The sequence below is a fragment of the Equus caballus genome, chromosome 10 (assembly GCF_041296265.1).
Source record: "Equus caballus isolate H_3958 breed thoroughbred chromosome 10, TB-T2T, whole genome shotgun sequence".
In the NCBI taxonomy this organism is placed as follows: Eukaryota; Metazoa; Chordata; class Mammalia; order Perissodactyla; family Equidae; genus Equus; species Equus caballus.
Window position 1 is genome coordinate 49,039,517 of NC_091693.1, and position 25,733 is coordinate 49,065,249.

At 45.1% G+C, this 25,733-nt stretch overlaps 1 protein-coding gene across 1 annotated transcript in view; it reads right to left on the minus strand.

Annotated features, from left to right (window-relative positions):
* Positions 1 to 15,663, minus strand: part of GABRR1 (gamma-aminobutyric acid type A receptor subunit rho1) — a 45,757-nt gene extending 30,094 nt beyond the window's left edge. Inside the window, exon 1 of the mRNA XM_070225278.1 lies at positions 15,333 to 15,663. Within this exon, the coding sequence (XP_070081379.1) occupies positions 15,333 to 15,454 (122 nt within the window). The 5' untranslated portion in view covers positions 15,455 to 15,663. The remainder of the gene's footprint in view (positions 1 to 15,332) is intronic.
* Between the last annotated feature and the right edge of the window lie 10,070 nt (positions 15,664 to 25,733).

The window sequence follows — 25,733 nt, forward strand, 5'->3', positions numbered from 1 at the left end:
GGCTGCCTGCAAGGCAGCCTCTTGTGCTTCTGCTTCTGAATTGCACCTAGGGCCATTTTTATTTATCTTTACTTTTTCTAGATAGGTAATATATTTTCAAGGTTCAACAATTTTAAAAAAAGGAAAAGCAGTGAAAAGTTGGCCTCCCACCTTCGCCTCATCCACTCCAATCCCCAATCCACGGGTACCTCTCTCACTGGTTTCTGGTCTACGTAGAGTTTCTTGTAAGTCCAAGTAAATACGAGTGTATATTCTTAGTTCTCCTATTTTTTCCATTTTTATTGACTATATAGCATTGTATTAGTTTAGAGGTGTACATTATGATGCTTTGATATATGTATATACTGTGAAATGATCACCACAATAAGTTTAGTTAACATCCTTCACCACACATAGTTACAAATTTTTCTGTGTGATGACAACTTTTAAGATCTACGCTCTTAGTAGCTTTCAAACATACAATACGATATTGTCAGCTGTCATCACGATACTGTACATTACATCCCCAGGACTCACTTATAAGTGGAAGTTTGTACTTTTTGACCCCTGCACCCATTTTACCCCTCCCCCACCACGCATCTGGAACCACCAGTCTCTTCTCTTTTTCCATGTGTTTGGGTTTTTTTAGATTCCACATATAAGTGAGCTCATACAGGATTTGTCTTTCTCTGTCTGACTTATTTCACTTAGCATAATGCCGTCAAGGTTCATCCATGTTGTCATAGACAGTCTCATTTTTTCTATGCAAAATTAACATACAAACTCTTGAACTTTTTCTTTTTTCTTTATTTAAATATATCTTGGATTTTTTTACCATATCAAAGTATCCCAAGCCTCTTATTCTTTTTTACACTACACAGTGTTCCATCACATGGATGTACCATAATTCAAGTGACCAGTCCTATAATGATGGCCATTGAGTTGCTCCCAGTCTTTAGCTATTGTAAACAGTGCTGCAATGGACTTGAACAGTTCATTTACCCGTCAGCACCATCTCTAGAATCCACAGAAACAACTACCTACCTTCCCAGCTCCCCCTTATGCTAACACCAGCCATGTGTTCTCTCCAGGGTACCACACACACTTTCTTTCCCCTGGATGCAGTGGTTCCCAAACTTTGGCGTGCCTCAGCATCTCCTGGGGGGCTGATCAAACCTAGATTCCTCAACCTCCCTTTCCCCCTGAAGTTTCCGATTCAGTAGGTCTGAGCTGAGGGCCAAGAATTCGCATCTCTAACAAGTTCCCAGATGCTACTGATGCCACTGGTCTGGACACAGCACTTTGAGAACCACTGTCCTGACACCTTTTATCCTCAATACACACACTTCCCTCCCTTATCACTAGCTCAGTGTACCTTTAAGTCCTTTGCTATCATTTTTCCTGAAGAAACCCTTGGTCTGTGGGGGAGAAAACATGACTGGGAGACAGGAAGACAGGGCTCTGACCTCTACCCGGAAGCTGTCTGCTGTGCCTTTGGGAATCTTGCTTCCCCGAGACTCAGTTTCCTCAACTCAGTTTCCTGATTGAAGGTAAAGCTCTGTGACCTGACACGGGTGCCAGCAGTAAATGAGGTAATGTACATGGACACACTGTTCAGCCTCTAAAGTGGTACACAAATGGAAAGAGCCATTTCGTTACTGAGCCGGCAAGGAAGTTTCCTTTTAAAGGAAGAAAATTACTGTGCTGCCAACAAAGGAAGCGGCCCAGGGAAAGAATTTGAACCCTGAATCAGCACCAAGCTGCGCCGCTTAGGATGTAAGTGAGGAAGAAGCCGGGGACTTTAAGAGGAGGAAAGATGGTCTGGTGCTGCCTGCATCCTCTGTCTCACCGAGCGGAGCCGGGAGCCCCCTGCATCTTCTCCTTCTCAGCTTCTCCTTTCTCTTGTCCCCAACCCTTTGCTTCCTGCTCCTTGGCCAGGGCTGGGGGCACTGGTGAAAATCACTACAGCTGAGTCGTGGGGAAGAGCCAGCTTTAGAACGGTGTGCATGCGCCTATGGCCATGTTGCCTTGCTGGTGGACATCTTTGTGTACTTTCGGTCTGTCTTTGATACCTACTTTGAAAATTAAAAATGAAGATGTTCCAGCCGGCTCCATGGCCAAGTGGTTAAAGTTCCTCATGCTCTGCTTGGTGGCCCGGGTTCATGGGTTCGGATCCTAGGCACAGACATACTCTACTCATCAGCCATCCTGTGGAGGCATCCCACACACAAAAAAACAAGAGGAAGATTGGCAGAGATGTTAGCTGAGGGACAATCTTCCTCAAACAAAAAGAAGAGGAGGAGTGGCAACAGATGTTAGCTCAGGGCAAATCTTCCTCACCAAAATAAAAAATTTTAAAACTGAAGATGTTCTAGAAACAGTCTATTTAACCAGTCCTGGTGGTCTAGTGGTTAAGATTCGGTGCTCTCACCACCCTGGCCCAGGTTCGTTTCTGGTCAGGGATCCCCACCACTCATCTGTCAGTTGTCAAACAGTGGTGGCTGCTTGTTGCTGTGATACTGAAAGCTATGCCACTGGTATTTCAAATACCAGCAGGGTCACCCGTGGTGGACAGGTTTCAGAGGAACTTCCAGATTAGACAGACCGGGAAGAAGGACCTGGCCACCCACTCCTGAAAAAATTGTCCAAGAAAACCCTATGAGTAGCAGTGGAGCATTGTCTGATACAGCGCTGGAAGGCAAGAGGATGGCGCAAAAAGATGGGCAGGGTTCTGCTCTGCTGTACACAGGGTCCTAGGAGTCAGAATCCGCTCCACAGCACTAACGATCCAGCTACTCAAATCAACAAAGCAACTCATCTGCCAGATTTGCTTCAAATCTAACCAGAATAAAATGCGAAAGAAAAATTATGAAATAAAAGAAAATCTGTGAAACTTCAATGCATTAATTTAGCCCTTTGATGAGCATTTTCCCATTACGCACAGAAGCAGGGATTGGAGGATTAATTACTTAGAAGGCCTGCTTTGAAGAGATCTGACCTAAAATATCTCCCCTACTGGTCGACCGAGGCCTGAAATTGGTGCCAGTCTTACCTTGGATCTACCGTGAAATTGTTGCTAGTGGAGTAATGCACTGCCAGGTAGACTGTATCACTTGGGCATCCCTGCCCTCTGGCTTATGGCTTCAGCCAAATGGGCCCTGGCAGGAGCTGAAAGAGCAGGTGTTTATCCTCCTTCTCTCCCTGCTTCGATGCCAGGGACTAGCAATGCCTGCATTGCTCTGTGATTACAGATAATCCCAGTATCTTCAATCAGCCCCAATAACACGATTTTCCCTTCAACCCTATGGGTAGTCATGACTTCCTGTTCCGCCTAGTTTTAGGGGGCATCAGCATGCCTGGTTGGTTCCCTGAATCCTACCCTGCTCTGCAAGGAGGCCTTTTATTCAATTATTGGTTAAGCCCTTTTGAGTGCGATGCTATTTTCTACCAGGACTTGACTGATGCACAGGGACACATCAGTACTGATGCATAGGGATTATGTCATCTGCAGCAAAGTGGAGTGGAGGCAGGTTTGAGTTCTGTAGGAGTGGGTCCCAGAAGTGAGGAAGAGCTAAGACTGGAGAGAGAGCTTCTCTTTGGGCTACAGGCCATCACAATCGATGGTCAGCAGGGGCAGTGTGAGGCCACAGGCCACCGAGGACAGAGTCCTCTTCACATTCTGCACCTTGCACAGTGCTGGGGCCCCATGGACCCTCAACACATGTCGGTCGAATGAAGGAAGGAATCAGCCTCTTAGATGGGCGCTTGAAAAGAGGCAGGAAAGACTGAAAGAGGGGGTTGGGATGGAAATCGAGCTTGGCCCAATTCTCACTTTGGCTTGAGGCCAGCCTGAAACAGAACTGGGCACTGACTAAAGGGAGGCTTGTCAAATTCTAAGACGCCATTGCTTTTGCCTGCATCAAACTTATAATCTAGCCTAGAAAAGTTTGAGAAATAGGATTCTTAAAGTCTTTTTCAATGTTGTTGTTCAATATCTTAAAATAACTTTTTTTCTGCTTACATGCCCATGTGAAAAAATTGGGAATACAGATTTAAAGTATAAAGGAGAGGATGAAAACCACTCAGAAATAACGTGTGCCATCCTGTGGATACCCTTACAGTTATCCTCAGAGAGAGAAAGAGAGATGACACTGTAACTTGCTTGTCAACTGAAGTTACAATATATCATGAAATATTTTTCATGTCCTTAGCATCTTTTTACCAGCCAGGGGCACGATTGTTAACCTTGAAGTGAAGTAGGACACACGGCAAATAACAGGAATAACGAACACGGCTTGAGTCCTTACTATCTGACAGTTACCAGGCTAACTCAAATGACACGTGTTAGCTTGGGTTTGTCCTCATAACAATGCTATGAGGTGGGCCATACCATTATCCCCCATTTTATACACGAGGAAATTAAGACACGAAGGGTTTGAGTAACTTGTAAAAGTGACAGAGATAGAAATCAAACCCAGAGGGTCTGCCTCCAAAAGTTGGAAGCAAGGTTGGCCACTGTGGCTTCTTGGAAGGTTTGGCTCCCATTCTCTGGAATCTGAGTTAGCTGTGGAAGGTCCGAGCTTATCTATCCTCTCACGTAGAAGCCAGCATGGGCTTTGCACAAAACTGATGCCCACTCACTTGTTAAATGAATTCACTTATGGAAAGAGTCCCTGGAAAGTTATGAAGAAGGAATAGACGTGTCCCAGGTTAGCTTTTTGGACTGAACCGAGGGTGTACGTTTTTTTTACACCCGTTTCCATTCTATCCTCTTGGACAGAATGAAAAGTTCTGACCTCTGGCACTTCTTCATGATGTTTCCTTATTGTAGCTCCCAGTCAGTTTGTGTGGACGATGCTTTTCCCAAACATCTCTCAGAGGTCAGCTGGAGCGGGGACGGGGCCTGTGATGAGCAAGGAGTCTGCAGGAAGGCCCACTCAGCCCCCAGCAGAGCACCTGGTAAGTTCCACTTCACTTTGCTGATTATCCCTCTCTGAGAAGATAGAGAACTCAATTTTGACAAGGAAGCAAGAGCTAGCCCCTGAAATGATCTTGCTTTCGTGGCATGTGTAATAGCCAAAGATGGAAATCTTTGTATGTAGTCCAGAACTCCTGGCTGTCATCCTCCACTCCTCCTCCTCTGTCACACCCTCATCCAGGGCCGCGGAGAAAAGCTGGGCTTGTCCAGCCCTCGCTCCGCTGCTTGGAAGTGTACCTGCTCATTGGGGTGTACTTTTCTAACGCACAGAAAGACCCTGAATAGGCCAGCTGGGGCCCTGCCCACACCAGTCAGTCAGCCAGTCCTGGATGAGCCTGCTCTTCTAAATTTCTCCCCCCATCCCGGCCCCTCCATCCCCACTCCTGCTGCCTTACGTATCATCATTTCTCACAAGGGGGTCCCTAGGCTTCCTTGCCTCTGGTCTCACCCTTCTCCAATCCAACCATCACATCAACACCCTGGGATGAAAACCACAATCATGCCACTTCTCCTCAGAAACCCCTTCCCCTCAAAGTAAAATCATAGAAGCTGGGCACATGAGGCCCCCAGTAAAGCTCCTCCCGGCCTCACCTCCCACTCTGTCCCCTACTTCTTGCAGCTGCCAATGACACCTCTATGCCTTTGCTCCAGCTGTCTCATCTGTGTAGAAGGTCCTTTCCACCATCCTTCACACCCCTTCCTACCCAGACAACACCTTGTACTCCCAGATCAAATATCAACCCCTCCTGGAAGAAGTCCTGGGCTTCCCTCCTTCCCTCTGAAGTCAATGCTTCTCTTCTTCACATGTCTTCATCAGAATGGGCACCATCCTATGCAGCAGCAGCTTTCTGACCATCTCTCTCACTTCACTGCTAGCTCTGTGAAGGAGCAACTCTATCTTGTACATCTCTGCACCCCCAGCTCCTAGCAACGTGCAGAGCTCAGATTTTACAAAAACATGTACAAAATACAGATGGAGAAGCACAAACCCAAGGGTGTATTCCCAAGAGTTGAATGGGCCCATAGGAAATGTGCCATAGATGCCAAGAGACGAGACTCAGGAAAGGTGCTCAAGACAAGCAGAGTTCTTTAAAGTTGTGCTCTGAGCCAGGAGAGTCAGTAGAAGGAAATATACTGGAGAACACGGGGCAATGTTAACAAACAGTTACAATAAGGCTGAGATTCTGCTAACAGAATGCAATTTTACTTTGATATTCTCCATTAGAGAGAATGGCCTTCAAACTGGGAAGCGAAGAGTGAAAAGAATTAGTTGCTGCCCAGCATAGTGAAAATGATAGCATGAGATAATCTTACTTGTGTTTCTGAGCATTGACTGCACATTGGGCTCACCCAAGGAGGTTAAAAACTCACTGGCCACACCCCAGACCAAGGGTGGGACCCAGCTGTCAACAGCTTTCAGCCTTTCTCAGTCAATGTTGAGAATCTCTGTTTTCATTTTTTTAATGGAACTCAAACCTCCAGCCCCAGATGAATTATGGCTCAAGAAACTTAAGGATCTCACAGCAGAGAAAACTTGGACAATAGGAGTGAGGCCAGAAAACTGGAGATGGGAAAACGCTTCCTTGATATTCACAAAGAAGAAAAAAAAGAGTATCGTGGAAACTGCTGAAGTTAAGCTCCAGGTTGATTCCTGGCATGTTCTAGAACTTTCATTACAAAGACAACTTAGGAACATTACCGCGTCCCATCATGTCAATAGCATTAAACGAGTGTTAGCTGAGGTGGAGCAAGACGTCCTCAAGTGATCTCCTCTCCCTGGGTGGGGCCTCCAGGTTGGCAGATCAGGGGAGTGTGGCCAGGTGGTGTGCCCTGTGTAGCTTCCTCAAAGCAGAGACAAGCCCTAAGGGGCTCCTGGTGGATGAGGGTCTGCACAGGCATTTCCTATCTGTGCCCATCATAGAACGGCATAAGGGAGGCCCAGCATCTTTATGGGTTTACTGAGCTTTACAGTAGTCAAAGCACTTTGACACACACTTGTTCACACAATTCTTACAGTAACCCTGAGGCGACAGACATAGTTGACTCCACCCTCCAGAAGAAACAGACTTGAGGATGCCCAGTGACTTGTCCAAAGTCATGGAATGAGAAAGTGGTAATGCCCAGTCCCAAAGCCAGGCCTTCTTGCTATTTGGAGCCTGTCTTCCCACCACTGTGCCCTCCGGCTTAGGAGCTTTGGTGATGGATTCTTGGTGATGCCTGTAACTGCTCGTGCCCAAGCCAGAACTCCAGAGGAAATCCTCACGGACACACATCAGGGCCCCATCTTACCCTATGGGAACAGAAATTCAGGGCGTTGATGGCAAGCAGCGTAAGGGATTACGGAGTGGGTGCTGAGGTGGTTGTTCTATATAGGTGGCCAGGGAACGCTTCCCTGAGAGGGTGACAGTCAAGCAGAGGCCTGAAGAAAATGAGAGAACAAGCCGGAAAACAGTGCTCCAGGCAGAGGCACTGCAAGGACGAAGGCCATGAAGTGGGACTTGCTCAGTGTGTTCAACAAGCAGCAAGAGCCAGTGTGGCCGAGCGGGTGAGATGAATGAAGGGAGGCTGGAGAGGAGGCCCGGGCCAGACCAGCCGAGTTTGCTCTGCCGCTTACCTAGGTCTGAACACCGGGCCAGTCTCTAGGTTTTCTGCCTTGAGTGATGCTGCTGTGCATTTGTGCACACTGTTCTTCTGTACAGTTCTTTCAGACAATGACCTGGTGCAGCGGGGAAGACCCCCAGTGGTTTAAGAAGCCGGCACGCTGCCTCAAGCCCCAGCTTTCCTGACCGATGAGAGAACCGGGCACATTTCTCCTCTCTCCAAGTCTGTTTCCTCTGCTTTGAAATAAAGGTTTGGGCCACGGGGTACCTTTGAGATCTTTCAAGTCTATTCCAGAAGGTATCATCCCTAAGATGCTGGAGGTACTTTATAGCTCCAGTCCTGTTGGCGGATGGTGTGGAAAGGGTCAGTCCACTGACAGAGCCCCACAAAGATGGTTTTGGTTTCCACACAGATCCACCAGCACTGGGGGTGTGTGAGTGAGTGTGTGTGTGTGCTTACTTTTTATTTTAATTTTTCATAAGGATGTTACATAATGTTATTTATATTACATTTCTTGAATTGCTATAGAGGCTGTGCATTTTTCCACATAATGAGTAAGTGTTCTGTATTTTTCCTTGGGTATAAACAGTTCATTACCTTTGATTCCTTACTAAGCGCATTTTGGGGTAACCAATAATCTGCTTTTCAAACTACTGCTTCTAAGAACGTGTGATGCATAATTTTATATGTCAACTTCACTAGGCCATGGTACCCAATTTTTGGTTAAACACCAGCCTAGATGTTGCTGTGAAGGTTTTTTTTTTTCAATTTATTTTCATGCATGTGAGGAAGATTGGCCCTGGGCTAACATCTGTGCCAATCTTCCTCTATTTTATGTGGGACACCACCACAGCATGGCTTGACAAGCAGTGCTAGGTCTGCGCCCCAGATCCAAATGTGTGAACGTCCTGGTCCGCTGAATCAGAGTGTGCAAACTTAACCACTACACAACCAGACCGGCCCCCTGTGAAGGTATTTTTTTTTTAATGCGATTGACAAACCAGAAGACTTTAAATAAAGCACATTACGCTTCATAATGTGGGTAAGTCTCATCCAGTCAGTTGAAGGCCTTAAGAGAAAAGACTGAAGTCCTCTGAGCGAGAGGGAATTCTGCCCCCAGACTGCCTTCAGACCTGAGCGGCAACCTCAGCTCCTGCTGGAAGTTCTGGCCTGCAGGCCTGTCCTGTCCTGTCAGTTTCAGACTTGGTAGCCCCCATAATCACATGAGCCAATTCCCGTGAGCCCCTTATCTCCGACTCTCTCCTTGTTTCTCTCTCTGTATAAAAACACAATGTTTATTACACTGTGATATGTTATGCCATATACATGTAGCATCATATAGGTAGACAGACACATATTAAACACATCCTATTGGTTCTATCTCTCTGGAGAACCCTGACTAACGCAGAGTGTGAACACTCCATAATGCCTGAGGTCCGCACACCTGTGGGAGACCCGAGATGCCTGAACTAAAAGACAGCAGGGGCTGTGTGTGGTGTGGGTGGGACCTACCTCAGGGTCATCTGATCAAAGCTTCCTCTTGCCACCATGACTGACTCCTGTTCCCACCAACCTAACACACGGACCTGGCCTGCTCCTCCTCTTCCCGGTGGACAGAAGGGCACAGCAAGAGCGTATTTGTCCTCCTGCATCTCAGGTAACATCTCCACCCAGATCATTCGTTTTTTCTTGTACATTTGTAGGAGCATAAATTCCCCGTGCCTTCTCTTTTGTAGGCACTGGATTACTTTTTAAAATTTAGAGTTCTCCTAAACCCCACCTATTTTTTTGATCAGAATTCTCCGGTTGTATTTTTCTCATTTATGATGAGAACATATTCCTTTCTAACTTGTAGATATCTATCTGCCTCTGATTCCAACACCACCCCCTTTATGAACAACCTTTGTTTAGCGACCAGATGGTAGATGCTCAAGAAATGCTGGGCGTGAATCCTAACCCTTGCTATTTCTGTACTTCATTCTTTCATCCAACAAATATGTATTGACCACGCTATGCTCCAGGCACTGTGCTCAGGGCTGGGGAGGCAATGGTGAGGAGAGCAGATCTCCCTCCTTCCCTTGAGATGCTGACAGTTCAGTGCAGGTGACAGACGCTAATCAAATAATTTCTACAGAATATCAGAATTTCAAGGACCTTAGAAATCCTCTCATTGTCTTTCTTTCTTTCGTTTTTGAGGAAGATTAGCCCTGAGCTAACATCTGCTGCCAATTCTCTTTTTTTGCTGAAGGAGACTGGCCCTGAGCTAACATCCGTGCCCACCTCCCTCTACTTTATATGTGGGACGCCTGCCACAGCAGGGCTCAATAAGCAGTGCATAGGTCCACACCCGGGATCCGAACCGGCCACCCCAGGCCACCAAAATGGAGCGTGCAAACTTAACTGCTACATCACTGGGCCAGCCCCAGAGATCCTCTCATTTTAAAGATGAGAAGAGAAAGGCCCCAAAAGGTACAAAACTTGTGCCAGGGTCATGCAACATACCCTCAGAGTTCCACATCCCTCATTTCTCGACTTCCTGTGCTCTCCTCTCACCATCATAAAATGAAACCAGAAAGTCATATTGATGAATACAAAATTCAGGCTGAACCATATGAAGATGTTTTTGTAGGTCAAAAACAGTTGAAGGTCAGTGATTTCATGTGGTTCAAACTAACACTTTCTTGCTTAATCCTAATAGCGATCCTGTAAAGTTAGTATTATTCCCTCACTTTATAGGAAACTGAAGCACAGAAAGATCAAGAAGCCTACCCAAGGTTTACAGCTGGTTTGTGGCCACCCTGGGATTCACAGTGAGTTCTGACTGGCACCCAATCTGAGCCCCCTCCAATCCCGTAAACCACTTCAGTAAAGAAATCTACTGCAAACAAGGGGCTGTAAGTGGTGATTACTGTGACATCGCCATCCCCTTGTGAGCCTTTTGACCCCCTGTTCCAGGCCTGGTCTCCTGCTCCATTTCCCAGGTGAGAGGCCAGAGGTGGGGGCTGGGGAACTTTAACTTCACTAGGCAACTTCACATTCCAAATGCACTGCAGGCTATCTCCTGGACGAACATACGCTTTGTTTGCTTATATGTTTCAGTTTTGTTTTTGTAACAGCTGATATATTTAATTAGCAATGGGAATTCCACTCAAAAGACATTTATTGAGAGTCTAAAATGTTCATGGGCACATAGTGAGCATCTACCATGTATCAGATATTGTACTTGAACTTGGGGAGATAAGGATAAATGTTGAACCCTTGTTTTAGGCTGAACTATGTCCCCCTGAATTGGTGTGTTGAAGCCCTGACCCCCAGTGCTACTATATTTGGAGACAGGGCCTGTAGGGAGGTAATAAGGTTAAATGAGGTCATGAGGGTGGGGCCCTGATCCAATAAGACTAGTGTCCTCATAAGAAGATGAGACATCAGACCTCCCTCCCACCCTCGCCCATGAGCACAGAGGAAAGGCCATTTGAGGACACAGTGAGAAGGGGGCTGCCTACAAGCCAAGAAAAGAGTCTTCACCAAAAACCAAATTTGCCAGCACCTTCATCACGGACTTCTAGTCTCTAGACCTGTGAGAAAATAAATATCTCTTGTTTAAGCCACCCAGTTTTTTGTCATGGCAGCCCAAGCAGACTAAACAGCCCTCAAGGGGCTCATGGTCTAGAAGCTGAGATGGATGGGGAAGAGGAGAGAATGCTGAAGGAGTGTCCTCTGGGAAGGATAGATCGGGGCTGGGCTGTGGAAGCTCAGAGGTAAGTCGCCTGCTTGAGACTTGAGAGGCAGGGAGTGGAGGAGAGCCAAGGAATGCTCCTCAGAGAGGGTGACATCTCTGGACATATTGGAGGAGGACAAGAACTAAGCCAGAGAAAGAGAAAAGAGAAGGATGTCACGAGCACAGGGAGCAGCACAGGCAGAGACCTCAGGAAATCATAAGGATGAGTGGCAGGTCACAATTAGACGAGAACAAGAAGCACAGAGTGGAGACTCGAAAGTTCCAGGAAACTGCTGGAGAATGAGGGACAAGATGAAAAGAGAACACTACTAACTTAAGGGGAAATCAAATTCCAAGGTGGTGAGGGCAGGCAGAGAGCCAGTCCATCATCCAACGGCTCCCGCTTTGTCAGAACAAGGATCGACAGCAACGTCTCAGGCATCATGACTGCCTTTCTCCCGGCTTCCAGCTGTCATCATTTGAACCTGCTGAAGTTTCCTCCAGCCTAAAAGCTCTTGCCTGTCCCTCTCTGTCAGTCTTTCAATTCACTGCCAAGTTTCTTTTAAGAGTTAGCGATAGTCACTCCATTTCTCCTCTCCTCTTCAACCCACTGCCACTTGTCTCTTCTTGCTGAGCGTGTTAATGGCTCTTCTCTGCTGTATCTAGGGCTCACTTCTCAGTCCTCTGCCTAAGTGATTTAGACCTGTGTGTGATCTGACCCTACTGATGACTCCTTCCTTCTGGAAACGCTTGAACCTCACTGGAGTGCCTCTCTAGTCTGTGAGCCTCTTGAGGGCAGAGCCTGTATCTGATTCAGTCATTGATGAAGCACTCGTTGCCCAGTGTGGTGCTGGCCCTATAACATGCATTTGATAACAGTCCAACAAAGGCTGTCTTAGCATCTTTGACACTTCTCTATTCCAGTTGTACACCCATTACTCTGGTCTCTCATTTCTAGCTTCCTTCTCCCCACTCTCTTCCTCTATCCTCTCCTTAAATGTTGCTCTTCCGCAAGCTTCTGTCCTTGATCCTATTCTTGTTTCATGCTACCTGCTGACTTTGGGTCATCTTATTCACTACCATCTATAAGGATTCCCTTTAAAGCTACATCTCCAGGCCAAATTTCCCTCCTGAGCTGCAGACCTATAGGCCTTCCTGCTGGCCAGACAACTAGTATCTCTTGGTATCTTGCAAACACATCCAGGTCCACATGCTCATACTCAACTCACTATCTTTTCCCCCAAACCTGCTCCTCCTCCTGCTCTCCTTTCCCTGGCACCACCCTCCACCCAGTCGTGCAATTCAAACACCTGCTAGACTTCGCCCAATCTAGTTCTGACAATTCTATCTCCTTAAAGCTCTCAGACCCACTTCTGCTATCCCTGTTCATGCCACCAGCATCCCAGTTCAGGCTCTCACTGTCTCTCATCTGGTGTAAGGTTTCGACTGTGGATTACCTTCTCTGTCTCCCCTCTACACCCTTCCCATTCTTCCACCATACTGCCACCAGTGTGATCTCCCCAAAACGAAAATCAGATGAAACTATTCACATCCTCTTTGCTTTCAGAATAAATTTGAATTCTTTAGCATGACAAAGCAAGCATGATAATGGCACTTGCAGCTTCTGATAGGTTCAGTTTGCCATCCCAGAGCATGAGCTGGCATTTTTCCAGGGGCCTGTGGTGTAGACAGGTTATAAATCCATTCTTCTAGGGTGGAGGTAGAGACCATAAATATTGATTCGTTCTAGAGACATTGCTGAATGCCCTGGCATTCTGATCTTTACTCAGCATGATTTGTGAAGGGGGGGGTCCCACCTGGATGTGCCCCCCAAGGAGATCTTGGGAGAAACATATGAGTTACTTGCCAGGACAGAGACTAGACGCAGGCAGGTGAAGGGCAAACTTGAAGGCGCTCACCTTCAGGCTCGTGCTTCGCCCCCCCTGCCTGCATGTATTCACCTTGCTTCCCATTTTATGCGTATAAACCATGAACAGAAGCCTGGATACAAATCACCAGCAGCTTATAACTTTAGAGTCTGAATGAAATTAAGTGAGCACTTTAAAAGTTCAGGTGACATAAAAATGAAACAAGGTGGCTGATGGGGGTCTAAGTTGGGTCCACCATTCTGGAAAGTGATTTGGTCAAATACATCTGGAGGTTTAAGTGCACCTGTGCCATTTGACCCAGCACATGTCCAGGACTGTATCCCAATTAAATAATAGTGTATTTAGACAACTATTCTTATGTACAAAGATATTAATGCATAATGTTTATAATAATAAAGGTAGCAACTAAATGTCCATAAAATAAAGGAAACTACATAACTGGTGGTACATTGTGCATGATTATGCATATTATGCACTATAACAGAGCCATTCAAATGACAACGATACAGACTTTAAGTAAGTATACAAGCAGACAAAATCATATTAAATACAATAAGGTGACAAAACTATACGCATAGAATAATCTCAAACTCATTAATATTCAATATATGCTTAGAAAAAAAAGACTGGAAGAAAATACACGAAAATGTTAATAAGGTTATTTCTGGGTTTGGGGATTATGGGTGATTTTTGCGTGTTTTTTAAACTTTTTTCCCATTTTTTAAAAGTTTAAATAATGGTCATACATGTCTTTCATAGCAAAAAAATGAAAATTCTTTTAAGTAATTTTTTTAAGGAAAATCGATTCCGCTACCTGGGACTTCTCTTCATCATTCGTATTTACCTATAGGTTGCCACTCTTAACTCTGGCTTAGGAGGGAAACTGAGAAGTTTTTGATGAAAACCAATAGAGTTTGTTGCTGTTGTTGCTTTTAATCCTCATGAGCATCTTTGGTTCAGATCATCTCTATGGCTGCACAGCTCCGAATTCCATTGTCTGCCCAAGCAACTTGTGATTCTGACAGAAACAGGGCATATGGCGTGCGCACAGCAGCCTCTCTCGGTGCCCAGGACTCACCACAGCCACTGGCTATTTCAGCTCCCAGCTTTCTGATGTTGCAAAAAAAGCTTGAAATGAGTGCGGAGAGCCATAGCTGGCTGTTCAGGAGCCTATGTGGGGAGGGCTTTCTCAAACCCAGGAGGGGGCATGGAGGAGCCAGACACCCAGCCCCCTCACCAGTCCCAAACTCCAGAAAGCTGGATTTCTTTTCATATTAATTGATATTTCTGACCTCTGTTCATATTTACATCCACAGATAAAGAAAGCTGAAGCTCAGTTGGGACCTAGGACTGATGAAGAACAGAGAGTCAAGAATGCCCTCACTGCCTGCGTTTCCTCGTCAGTGAAGAGGGACAGCTGGATTAGGTTTTCTCCAAATGTCCTATTTTATTGATGAATGTCGGGCAACAAGGGTGCAGGTGTGCACTTACATTACCAGTGCTGTCATCAGAGCCGCCTGAGCGAGCCTGAGTGCCGAAGGGACAGTCTGGTTCTGTCTAAGCCCCCTCTTTACAGGCTGGTACGGCCGGAGCGGCACGTACTGCATTGGCAATGGGCAAGTGGCTGGTCTGCAGGCAGGGCCATCCCTGCCCCCTCCCGATTTACTACTGGGGACAATCTAATGATCCTTCTAGCCACACAGCCTGAAGAAAGCTGCTTTGTTTTCTTTTAAAAGATTTTAAATGGGATCCACAAATAAAGCAGAAATAATTAGAACTAACAGAATCATTCTCACTAATTAGAGGTCCCATTGATTGCTTGAGAATTCGCAGATTTGTTCCAAACTAGGATGCAGATATCAAACAAATGCCCTTAATTATTTTTAAAAAGTGCGTACATTCTTTTTTCCAGAATCTATCTTTCACCTAGGACAATTCATAAGAGATTTAAGAATATGCAATGGTAACACTGTAACTGATCTAGCATGATTTAAAAAGAAAACATAGTTTTAACTTCCTAAAAGAGCAGAGCCAGGAGAACAAAGGGAAAGGAGGAAAAAGGCATCCACAGAAAACACCACACACTGGAAATGATTCCAGAACACCACCACAAGCTTGCTTGCACACCCTCTTTCCTTAAATCCTCCATCCCTGAGAGTCCACTCACCTGCCTTTCTTAGGCATCTCGGGTGCTTCTCTTTCTTTCCAGTGCACTCTGCTTTCAGTGGCCGAAACCCATCCCCACCACAAAAGGAAGATGCCAACTTTCATATTCCGGACAGCCAACATGGGTTTCCAAACCCAAACTGTTCACTCAAGAAACAGCAAAGAGGAAAGGATGTTCTTTTACTCTCTTAAGCCATTATTGGACTGTTCATTATTAGAAGGATGTTTACTCATGCAAAAAAAATCAACCCACAGTATGTAATCTGGAGAGCAGGAGAAAGCAATTTCCACTAAACCTATAAATCCTCCTACGTCAGATGCAGGGATTTTCTGAACTGAGGTTGAAGTCCTGTGTTCCTGTTGAACAATTATTTTGGCCAGTCTAAATGAGTTCATTGTCAGATGTGAATATATTAGTAAAGGTTTGCATTTTGTTGTCTGATGAATAGAAGGAAGTACAAATGGACTAAAGCAATTTTCAAAATAAGAAACGCCAGAGGTGCTGAACTGTGTCGAATGCCATGTTAATGAGCTCCTCCCTGGATCTGTTTTAAGCTTCAAGCTATTATTATTTGCTTTAGCTGGGGGCTGGATTTGGACATCTTCCCGCCCCCTCTCCTTCTTGTGGCTGAATCCATGGAACCTCAGGGCCTCGTTCCTGGGTGGGTTGTCTATATGGCTGAGGTTGGGGGAGCTGGGGGAACAGGCTATTTTTGTCTTTGTGCACAGAAAGAGCTAAATTTCCTTGTCAGTTGTGTTATTCATAGTATGAACTTCATTAGACTTTTCATGTTTGAAAAATATCAGTAATAAAATAACAATAACCATTAAGTCTGTGTTATCCGTTGTTAAAAAGAAGACAATAGGACCCAAATGGAGCCACTTAGGCTAAGCCTCACTTCTCCAAACCTAGACTTATAGTTTTGGCTATCCCAGAAATGGAATCTTAAACCACTCGATCAGGAGTTGCCTAATCAGCACTCGCTCGGCAATCTGCCCAACAGGACCCCTGTAAAGGGGTGGAAACAATTTCCCTTCTTCCCTTCTAGATTCTTTGGCTGGTCTAATAATTAAATTGACATAAGACAGATTAACAGGAGAAAAATAAATTTAATTTTGTATGTATGGGATCCCCATAAAAACATGAGACTCAGAGAGGTGACCAAAGCAGGAGGCTTTTATATCGTTTAGACAAAGAAACAATAAATTTGTGAAGAACTGAAAAGACAAAGAGGTTTTGGCTTAGGGTAGTAAATTAGTGAAGAAATAACAAGGTTTGTTTACACAGTCTTCTCAGTGCTAAATTCCCTCTCTCTCATGGTAAGAGTGCCTTCTACGCTCCTAGAACAGGGAGAGTACCTTTCACATGAGAGATTCATTTCCTGCTTTAAGTGGGACAGAGGGTCAGAGTGTCCTTCTTGCACTGGCTGTTTCTCAAGTAAATTTACTTCAAAATAATCAATATGCCAATGTGCCACATTTTAGGGTGGCATATTCTGCTCCACTTCAGTTGGAAGAATCAATTATGCAACCAAGGCCTTGTCTGGAATGTCAGAGTTGAGACTGATGCTCATTTAACTAGGTATAACAAGCCATTTTAAAGAACAAAGCTTGGCTGTACTTATGGAGTAGTAGAAATCAGTAAATATTTGCTGCATGCATAGATGTCCATGTCTAGATTCTTTTTTTTTTTTTTTTTTGCACATGGATGTCCAATTGTCGCAGCACCATTTGTTGAAAAGACTATCTTTTCTCCATTAAATAGCCTTTGCCCTTTTGTCAAAGATCAGTTGATTATATTTGTGTGGGTCTATTTCTGGGCTCTCTATTCTGTTCCATTCATCTACTGTCTACTTTTTCACCAATCCCATACTATCTTCATTACTGTAACTTTACGGTAAGTCTTAAAGTCAGGCAGTGTCAGTCCTCCAACTTTCTTGTTCTCTTTCAATATTGTGTTGGATATTCTGGTCTTTTGCCTTTCCATATAAGCTTTAGAATCAGTTTGTCAATATCCGTATAATAATTGCTCAGATTTTGATTGAGATTACATTGAATCTACAGATCAAGTTGGAAATAACTGACATCATAACAATACTGAGCCTTCCTATCCATCAACATGGAATATCTCTCCATTTATTATGTCTTCTTGATTTCTTTCACTACATAAATAAATGGATTAATAAATACTGCCACTGAGACTTCATGTTTGGAATTATTTCTGGAATGTCAAGAACCTGATCTATACCATAGAATTTTCTTATTTTCAATATTCTCTTCTTAAGAATGATTCAGGAGGCAAGCTAACATTTTTTTGAATACCTATGCCCAACAGATAGCTTGAGTAAGTCCACTTCTCCAACTGCACTGCCACGGTCCTCGTCTAGGCCCCATCAATTCTTCCCTGGACCTCTGCAACAGCTTCCTAACCATCTCCCCCAGTCCATCCTTGTCCTCCTGCCAGTTATCAATTTATTGCCTCTCAGCCCCAAGCTCACCTCTCTTTGACCTGCTTTGCGACATTAGAGCTGTACTCTGCAAACCACATTTCTTCTTGGCCAGCCAACATGATGCTAGGCTCTGCCAGAAGAGGGTGCTGGTCAGAGTCTGCAAGGCTAGAGGAGGGAGAAGAGAATGTTCTTCTTGTTTTTGTTTTTTAAGATGGCAGTGAGGGGTGCAGTGTGCAGCTGGTCTCTGCAGTGTTCTCCAAACAGCTGAGGTTCTCACGGTTCCAGTGAGCAGCCCCCAGCAGGTTTCTTCTTGCCCACGGTGGCAGGCAGCTTGTTCCTGCAGCAGCCACACCTTCTCACCAGAGCCAGAATCTCAGACGTTGCGGAACCTCCTCGAAGTTTCTAAGTTCCTTCCTTGCTTACCTTTCCCTCCCTCGAGGGGCTGCTCCCTGTCCACCTTAGAGTCTTCTGCGCTTTTTAGCAGTTAACCACCTGGCACCTGGTTAACAACTCCCCATATTAAATGTTCCCTGTTCAAATTGCTGGTGTGTTTCTGCATCTTGACTGGACCCTGACTGACACACTCCCTATGTTATTCTCCAGAGAGGAGCCAGAGTGATTTACTTTTTAAATTTGGCCCATTGATTGTCAGTGGGTATAAAAAACAGAATAAATTACAGATTTTTGCCTACAAGGTGAATGAACTCTCCACCCCCGCTAATACACTTCTGTAGTTTCCCAATGCCCTTTCAATAAAGCTAAACCCTGTATGCTGACCGTGAAACCCCTGCCCAGCTTCCCAAGTTTACCTGGTTTCCTTCCCCCTCTCACCATGCTCCAGACACTCTGCTAGATGCGACGGTTTCCTGCTACGATGGTCAGTATTACGTGACATTTTGGCAAGATCATAGTACCCCCTTATTTAATTAAACACTAATCTAGGTCTTGCTGGGAAGGTACTTTGTAGATGTGGTTCGCTTCTATAATCAGTTGACTTTAAGTAAAGGAGATGACCTTCTATAATATGAGTGGGCCTCCTCCAGTCAGTTAAAGGCCTTAGGAGCAAAACCGAAGATTCCCAGAAGAAGAAATTCTGCCGTAAGTCTACAGCACCAGCTCCTGCCTGAGAGTTCCAGTTTACCAGCCTGCCCTGTAGATTTTGGGCTTTCCAGCTCCCACGATCATATAAAGTAGTCCCTTGAAATAAAGTAGGAGATAGATGATAGCTAGCTAGATGGATGGATGGATAGATAGATAGATAGATAGCAGATAGATAGATAGATAGATAGATAGGTAGGTAGGTAGGTAGGTAGATAGATGATAGATAGATAGTAGATAGATGATAGATAGATAGATCGATCAATCGATCGATCTGTATCCTACTGGTTCTGTTTCTGGAGAATCCTGGCTGATACTCCTGGGTTCCTCACACTCAGCCTGGGGCCCTTCCTGGAGCTCTCTCCCCACCTCATGGGGCTGGCTCCTCTCATTCTTTGTCTAACTGAACACTACCTTTTCGGAGAAGCCCTCCCTGGCACTCTACCTGAATTGATTTTGTATCTGTTCTTCTCCCTTAAAGCATTTCTGACTACTTGTTTATTGTTGATCTTCCCTACTAGGACTTTAACCATCAATGAGGCATATCTGTTTTGCTTATTACTTAGAACCTTAGCTGGCTCACAGTCAGTGCTCAATAAATGTTTAGTGAATGAATAGACGAACCTATCAAATGCCCAATGCTTTTATTTCCTAAGGAAGAAAATGTGCAAACACCTTTAAACTTTTGTCTAATTTTGAAGCATTCTAAAATATAGGAAACAATTTCAGATACTCATGTATTAATACATTTTAGGAAAAATTTCAACAACGTTTGAAATAAAAATTATTTCTGATTAGCATTGATTTAATTTTTAAACACAGTATCATAATTGCCCCAATTTTCTCTCCTTGAAAGTTCATCCGAATCCAAACCCTTCTGTGTAGCTCGTCTCCTGCATAAAATGACCTCTCCTGGCCACAGCAGCTCACCTGGAGCTCAGTCTCTCCGTGCACTGACAGCGCTTATTCTGTACCACGCGGGTTTAGCATTTAATTATCTGCTGCCTAAAATGACTGGCTGCTGGTTTCACATATGCTGTATTAGCCTTCTTTCTCTAAGGACAACAGAAATGTCATCTCTGTATCTTACTCATCTTTTTATCACACCAGCACCCAGCACAAGACTTTGTGCACTGTTGGCTAAAAAATTAAATTCTTTTCTGATTCTTTATTTCTCATAATTATGGTCAAATAAGACATATTTTGTGAATGCTTAGGCCAATTATCTGGTGATTCTCTGAACAATCCCTCAAACATTTGGTTAAAATTCTTGAGACGCTGGGCACCTTGGTCTCCTTCCTGTGAGGCAACCCCAACTTTCTGCTTTGGCAAGCTCTTTCTACCAGGAGCCATAACTGGTTTTTATATTTTTTAAGAGCTTTTTTTTTTTTTTTTTTTTGGTGAGGAAGATTGGCCCTGAGCTAACATCTGTGCTAATCTTCCTCTATCTTTACATGTGGGATGCCACCACAGCATGGCTTAATGAGTGGTGTGTAAGTCTGTGCCCTGGATCCAAACCTGCAAACCCCAGGTGGCCAAAGTGGAGTGCACGAACTTAACCACTATACCACCAGGCTGGCCCCCACAGCTGGTTCTTAAAATGTGACTTTTAGGGGCTGGCCCAGTAGTGTAGTGGTTAAGTTTGTGCACTCCACTTCTGTCTCCTGGGGTTCACAGGTTTGGATCCCAGGCACAGACCTACACACCGCTCATCAGGCCATGCTTTGGCAGCATCCCACATACAAAGGTAGAGGAAGTTTGGCACAGATATTAGCTCAGGGCCAATCTTCCTCACCAAAAACAAAAAGTAGTTTTAGTTTAAATTAATTAGAGGTTATAAACATGAACTAGCAATGAAGAGTCAGTAAGATAAAACATATATATAGCCCCTTACCCCTGAAAAAGGGAACAAAGGAAGGCAGCACTAAAGATTTCTATTTTTTAAAACTACCATGGTTTTCTATTTTTAGATGACTTGAATTTTTCCCTCTGGCAGGCTAGAAGTAGATATGAAAGTACACGGTATTTTCTGCTCAGTCATCGAGATCTTGGGTGACTTTGGACACGTTTTGACTTGCTGTACTGCAGTCTCTGACTTGGAGACAATCCTGCTAAGTTTCAGATCTACCAAGGGCTAGGAATAAATAAAAAATATCTATAAGGTGCTGTGTCAACGAAAAGAATAGTATTACAGAAATAATACACAACAACATCCACACAAAACCAATAGATAGTTTAAAATGAAAAGCAGTCAAAAGTAGTGGTTCTCAGGGCCAGCCCGGTGGCATGGTGGTTAAGTTCACGTGCTCGGCTTCAGCAGCCCAGGGTTCATGTGTTCAGACCCCAGGCACGGACCAACACACCACTCATCAAGCCGTGCTGTCAGCATCCCACATACAAAATAGAGGAAGATTGGCACAGAGGTTAGCTCAGGGCCAGTCTTCCTCACACACACACACACACACACACACACACACACACAAAGTAGTGGTTCTCACCCACTGTTTCAGCCCACCCAGCAGACTGGAGACCACTGTGTGGCCTTAGGGAAACTGAAGGGAGTCCACCAATCCATATGGGTACTGTATCTGTGAAAAAATAGAGGTTGACTCAACCTGGCTTAAACAGAAATCTGTTATCTCACAAAACAAAAAGTCCAGGCTACAGGGTTGTTTGATGTAGTGGTGTCATCAAAAACCCAGGTGCCAGGTGGCATAGTGGTTAAGTTTGTGCACTCTGCTTTGGTGGCCCCGGGTTTGCTAGTTTGGATCCAGGGCACAGACCTATGCATCACTCATCAAGCCATGCTGTGGCAGGCGTCCCACATATAAAGTAGAGGAAGATGGGCATGGATGTTAGCTCAGGGCCAGTCTTCCTCAGCAAAAAGAGGAGGATTGGTGGTGGATGTTAGCTCAGGGCTGGTCTTCCTAAAAAATAATAATAAGTAAATTTTTTTAAAAAACAACAACAAGTTCTTTCCTTCCCTCATTCTTTCATGTGTCCTCTTTTTCCTCTGGCTGTCTTACTCATGGTTGCAATATGGCCACCGACGGCAGCAAGTTTCCTCATTCACATCCAGTAGGAGAGACAGAGGGGAAACCTCTTCCCAGAGCATGGAGGTAAGCCCCTGCCTTCAGTCTGACTGGGCCAAGTGAGGTCAGAAGTCCACCCCTGGACCAGTCACCCTTCCCAGGGAAAAACGTGCTCTGATTGGCTTAGATTAATCAGGATCCCCCTCTGGACTGGGAATGGGGCAGGTGCTTGAAGAACACCGGGGTTCTGATTCAGGAAGGGGAAAAACAGAGCGGATGCTGGCTCAGCCACTAATGGTGCCCATCACCAGCAGGAAGCCTCTGGAGACAATGCATAACAAAGCCTCTGGAGAACAGCCTTTGCTGCTGTTCCCGGTTGGCGCAGGGACTCCTGTGACCAAGAAGATGCAAACCCGTTTTGGAAGTGCAACTGAATTCATAATATACCTTTAGTCGTGCATATTCCCCACGCAGAGACGTTATAGTGATGAGCACCATCATCTGATTAGAAAGGAAAGAAGGAAGGAAGAGCTCTTTGTGTCGGAAACTGTTGACTTTAATTGCAGATTCTGTAGGAGAGTCAGCACAGCCCTGTCTCCCTCTGCTGGAATCATAAGGCAACTTTCTATTCATTTCCAAGTCTTTTTTTTTGAGGAAGATTAGCCCTGAGCTAACATCTGCTGCCAATCCTCCTCTTTTTGCTAAGGAAGACTGGCCCTGAGCTAACATCTGTGCCCATCTTCCTCTACTTTATATGTGGGACGCCTACCACAGCATGGCTTGCCAAGTGGTGCCATGTCCACACCTGAGATCCCAATCAGCCAACCCCAGGCCACCGAAGCGGAACGTGGGAACTTAACCGCTGCGCCACCAGCGGCTCTCCAAGTCTACTTTTTAACTGAAACACATAGGCTTCTGGGTTCAAGTATAACTTCACCAAGAGTCCCCTCGTTTCTTGTTGTTGGAGTTTGATATGCTTGTCATGGCTCCAGGGCAGTCCTTGTGGAAAAGAAGAGGAAATATCTCGTGATCAATCTGGGCCTGAAGCCACAGTGAGCGCAGAGCTCCGCAGTGTGGAGCCCTTCGTGGGATCTGCGGGCAGGGAAGAGAGCTGTGGCTGTGGGGTGCCCTTGGCAGCATTATGTGGTCTGAGGGCTGAATACAAAATGCAGGGACTTCTCTTGTTGTCCCCAAAGCAGCCCAGCTGCTGAATAATTGCAGTGCACAATTGGATGGTCCTTTGGCATTTACAAAACACATTTTTCCCACCGTGATTCCTTTTGGCCCCAAGAACCAGCCCTGGAAGTCAGCATAGCAAGTTACTACCGCCACTTCGTTGATGAGGAAGCTGAGGCCCAAGACATTAAGTTATTTTCCCAAGTCAAGCGGTTAATAATTAGGAAAATTTGTGCTTTTGATCCCAGGGTTCGTGCTCTTCCATTGATGCTAGACTCCGCCCCCTCCTGAAATGGCTGCTCTGTAAAACGATTTTGTCACACAGTTCTCTTACTTAATATGTTGCCCAAGACATTCTGATGACAGCTCAGATTTTTTAGTTAATTAATTCCAGATTATTTTCTGCTAATTAGAGGAACAGATTCATTTGAATTAAATAGAGATTTTTTGGCAATGGTAAGAATGAATTCTTTGAATGAGAAGCTACACTGGGAACTGTGGAACTCTCAAAGAAAAGAAAAAATGTAATTTAATTTTACAATAAAATAAACAGCAGGCTTAAACTGAACTCATGGGTAAATGTATAGCAGAAAAGAAGGACATACCATTGTGCAATTTAAGGTATGACTATGTTACTTCTTTTAGCATGTGACTGTTGACTCACAGATTAACCTTGGTTGTATGGAATTCCTTAAAATCAGTTAACTTAAATTCCATTCTTTCTCTCCCTCTTTCTTTCTTTTTTTTTTTGGTGAGGAAGACTGGCCCTGAGCTGACATCTGTTGCCAATCTCCCCAAAGCCCCAGTACGTAGTTGTATATCCTACTTGGGAGTCCTTCTGGTTCTTTGCTGTGGGATGCTGCCATAGCATGGCTTGATGAACTGTGTACAGGTCCACACCCAGGATCTGAACTGGCAAAACCCAGGCTGCTGAAGCGGAGCAGGTGAACCTAACCACTAGGCCACGGGGCCGACCCCCTATTCTCTCTTTGAATCTGTCAAAAAATAAAAACAAAACAGCAAGCCTCAGAGTGTATTTATTTATCTCCATTTTCTCAATGACTTGGTTCTTTGCTTTAAGGAGAGAGAAAACCCTGGAGAGCTTAAGAGTCAGTGAAACTAATAATTTTTGTAGATTTGTGTCCACCTTCCGCCCTCTGAGGGTTAGGGGTAGGCTTTCCCCAGGGGTTCCTGAAATTGCACTGAATCTTTCTCCATAGCCTGCCATCCCACCAGGAGAACATGCGGGCAGCTGGGCTGTGGACATAAATCTCAGGTTTGTGGAGGACGGCAGTCCGCGAATGTCGGCACCCCAGGTTTGTCTTACGCATCTCACAGAATCGTGACTGTCCCATCTGGGGAAGCGTTGGGCTCCCCAGGCTAACCTATCTCATCACCAACAGAAAACAGACCCGCATCGGTTCCTTGGTTCTGGGCGTTTTTTCCAGGTGGCTATCACGTCGTAGGAGGTTCTCCTTTTTATTGGTTCCATTTAAGTAAAACTGGTAATTTCCTGTTCTGTTTTAGTCACCACTGGAGACAGAGCTGGCCAGTCTCCAGTGACGCGGTCTTTGGGGCCGGGACGTCTACTTCTAATTGTTCTCTAGAAAATGCTAAAGATAGTAGCGCAGGTGGCTTTCTCAGTGGGTCCTTCTTGAGCTGAATATTCAGTAGTTTCAGGAGTTGCTGAGTTTCATCTAACTTTAGAATTTCCACAGCTTGTGCTCTGAAACCTCAGTGTTAGGGACACGTAATTTTTTGACAATCACGATAATCTTGCTTAAAAACTGTGCTTTACTTTCAGGTCAATCTACAGGCGTGAATTAGTGGTCCATAGTAACTTTAAAATGGAAAAGAAAAAGAACTGCTGTGCTGTGCACCCACCCGCCCCACCAGTCATACAAGGTGCCTCTCGATTCAGTGATCCAAGGCCTCTCAGACAGAAGGAGGAGCCCGAGGTGCTGGGGGAGTCTATAAGAAGCAAGGCCAAACTGTCCGGGGGGGAGGACAGAGACGTTCAAGTAAATGACCAAATGGCCTTGGATATGGGGATGCACCCTTCTTAGCACTCAATGCCACAGGGCTTTCCCACGTTGGGGTGACACTGTGCCATGTGTCCTGGGAAAGACGACCAGACCTAGGAGCTCCTGGGGTCTGCTCCAGCAGTTGGTGGTTCTGTTGTCTCGTAAATACAAAGCTCGCACTAAGATTCCGGCTGACCCAGCAGCCTCCCTGCAAACCTCCAGGAGAAGCAAAATGAGAAGTCACTCAGATTTTAGGCAAACTTTCAGCTTCCTTCTGTTACAGCTAGTAGATAACATGTCAAAGAATTTGAATACAGCAACCCTCCCACGGGGAAATAAAGGCTGTGGGTGAAGACAGTTCCTGTAAAGTGGGCTGCTAAGAGGAGGTATAATGACATCTTCTTAGGCAGATGGCACAAGAGTGACAGCTCAGATTCAAGTCAGTTCTACCTGGGTTCCAATCCCAGGTATGCCATTTACACCTGTGTGGCCTCTGGGAGGGAAACCCGTCCAGGCGTCAAGTTCTTCATCTGTAAAATGGGAATGATAGCAACACTACTGACTTCTTAGGGCTGTAAATGAGTTAATAAGCAAAGCGTGCAAGACATGCGCAATGGTTCAC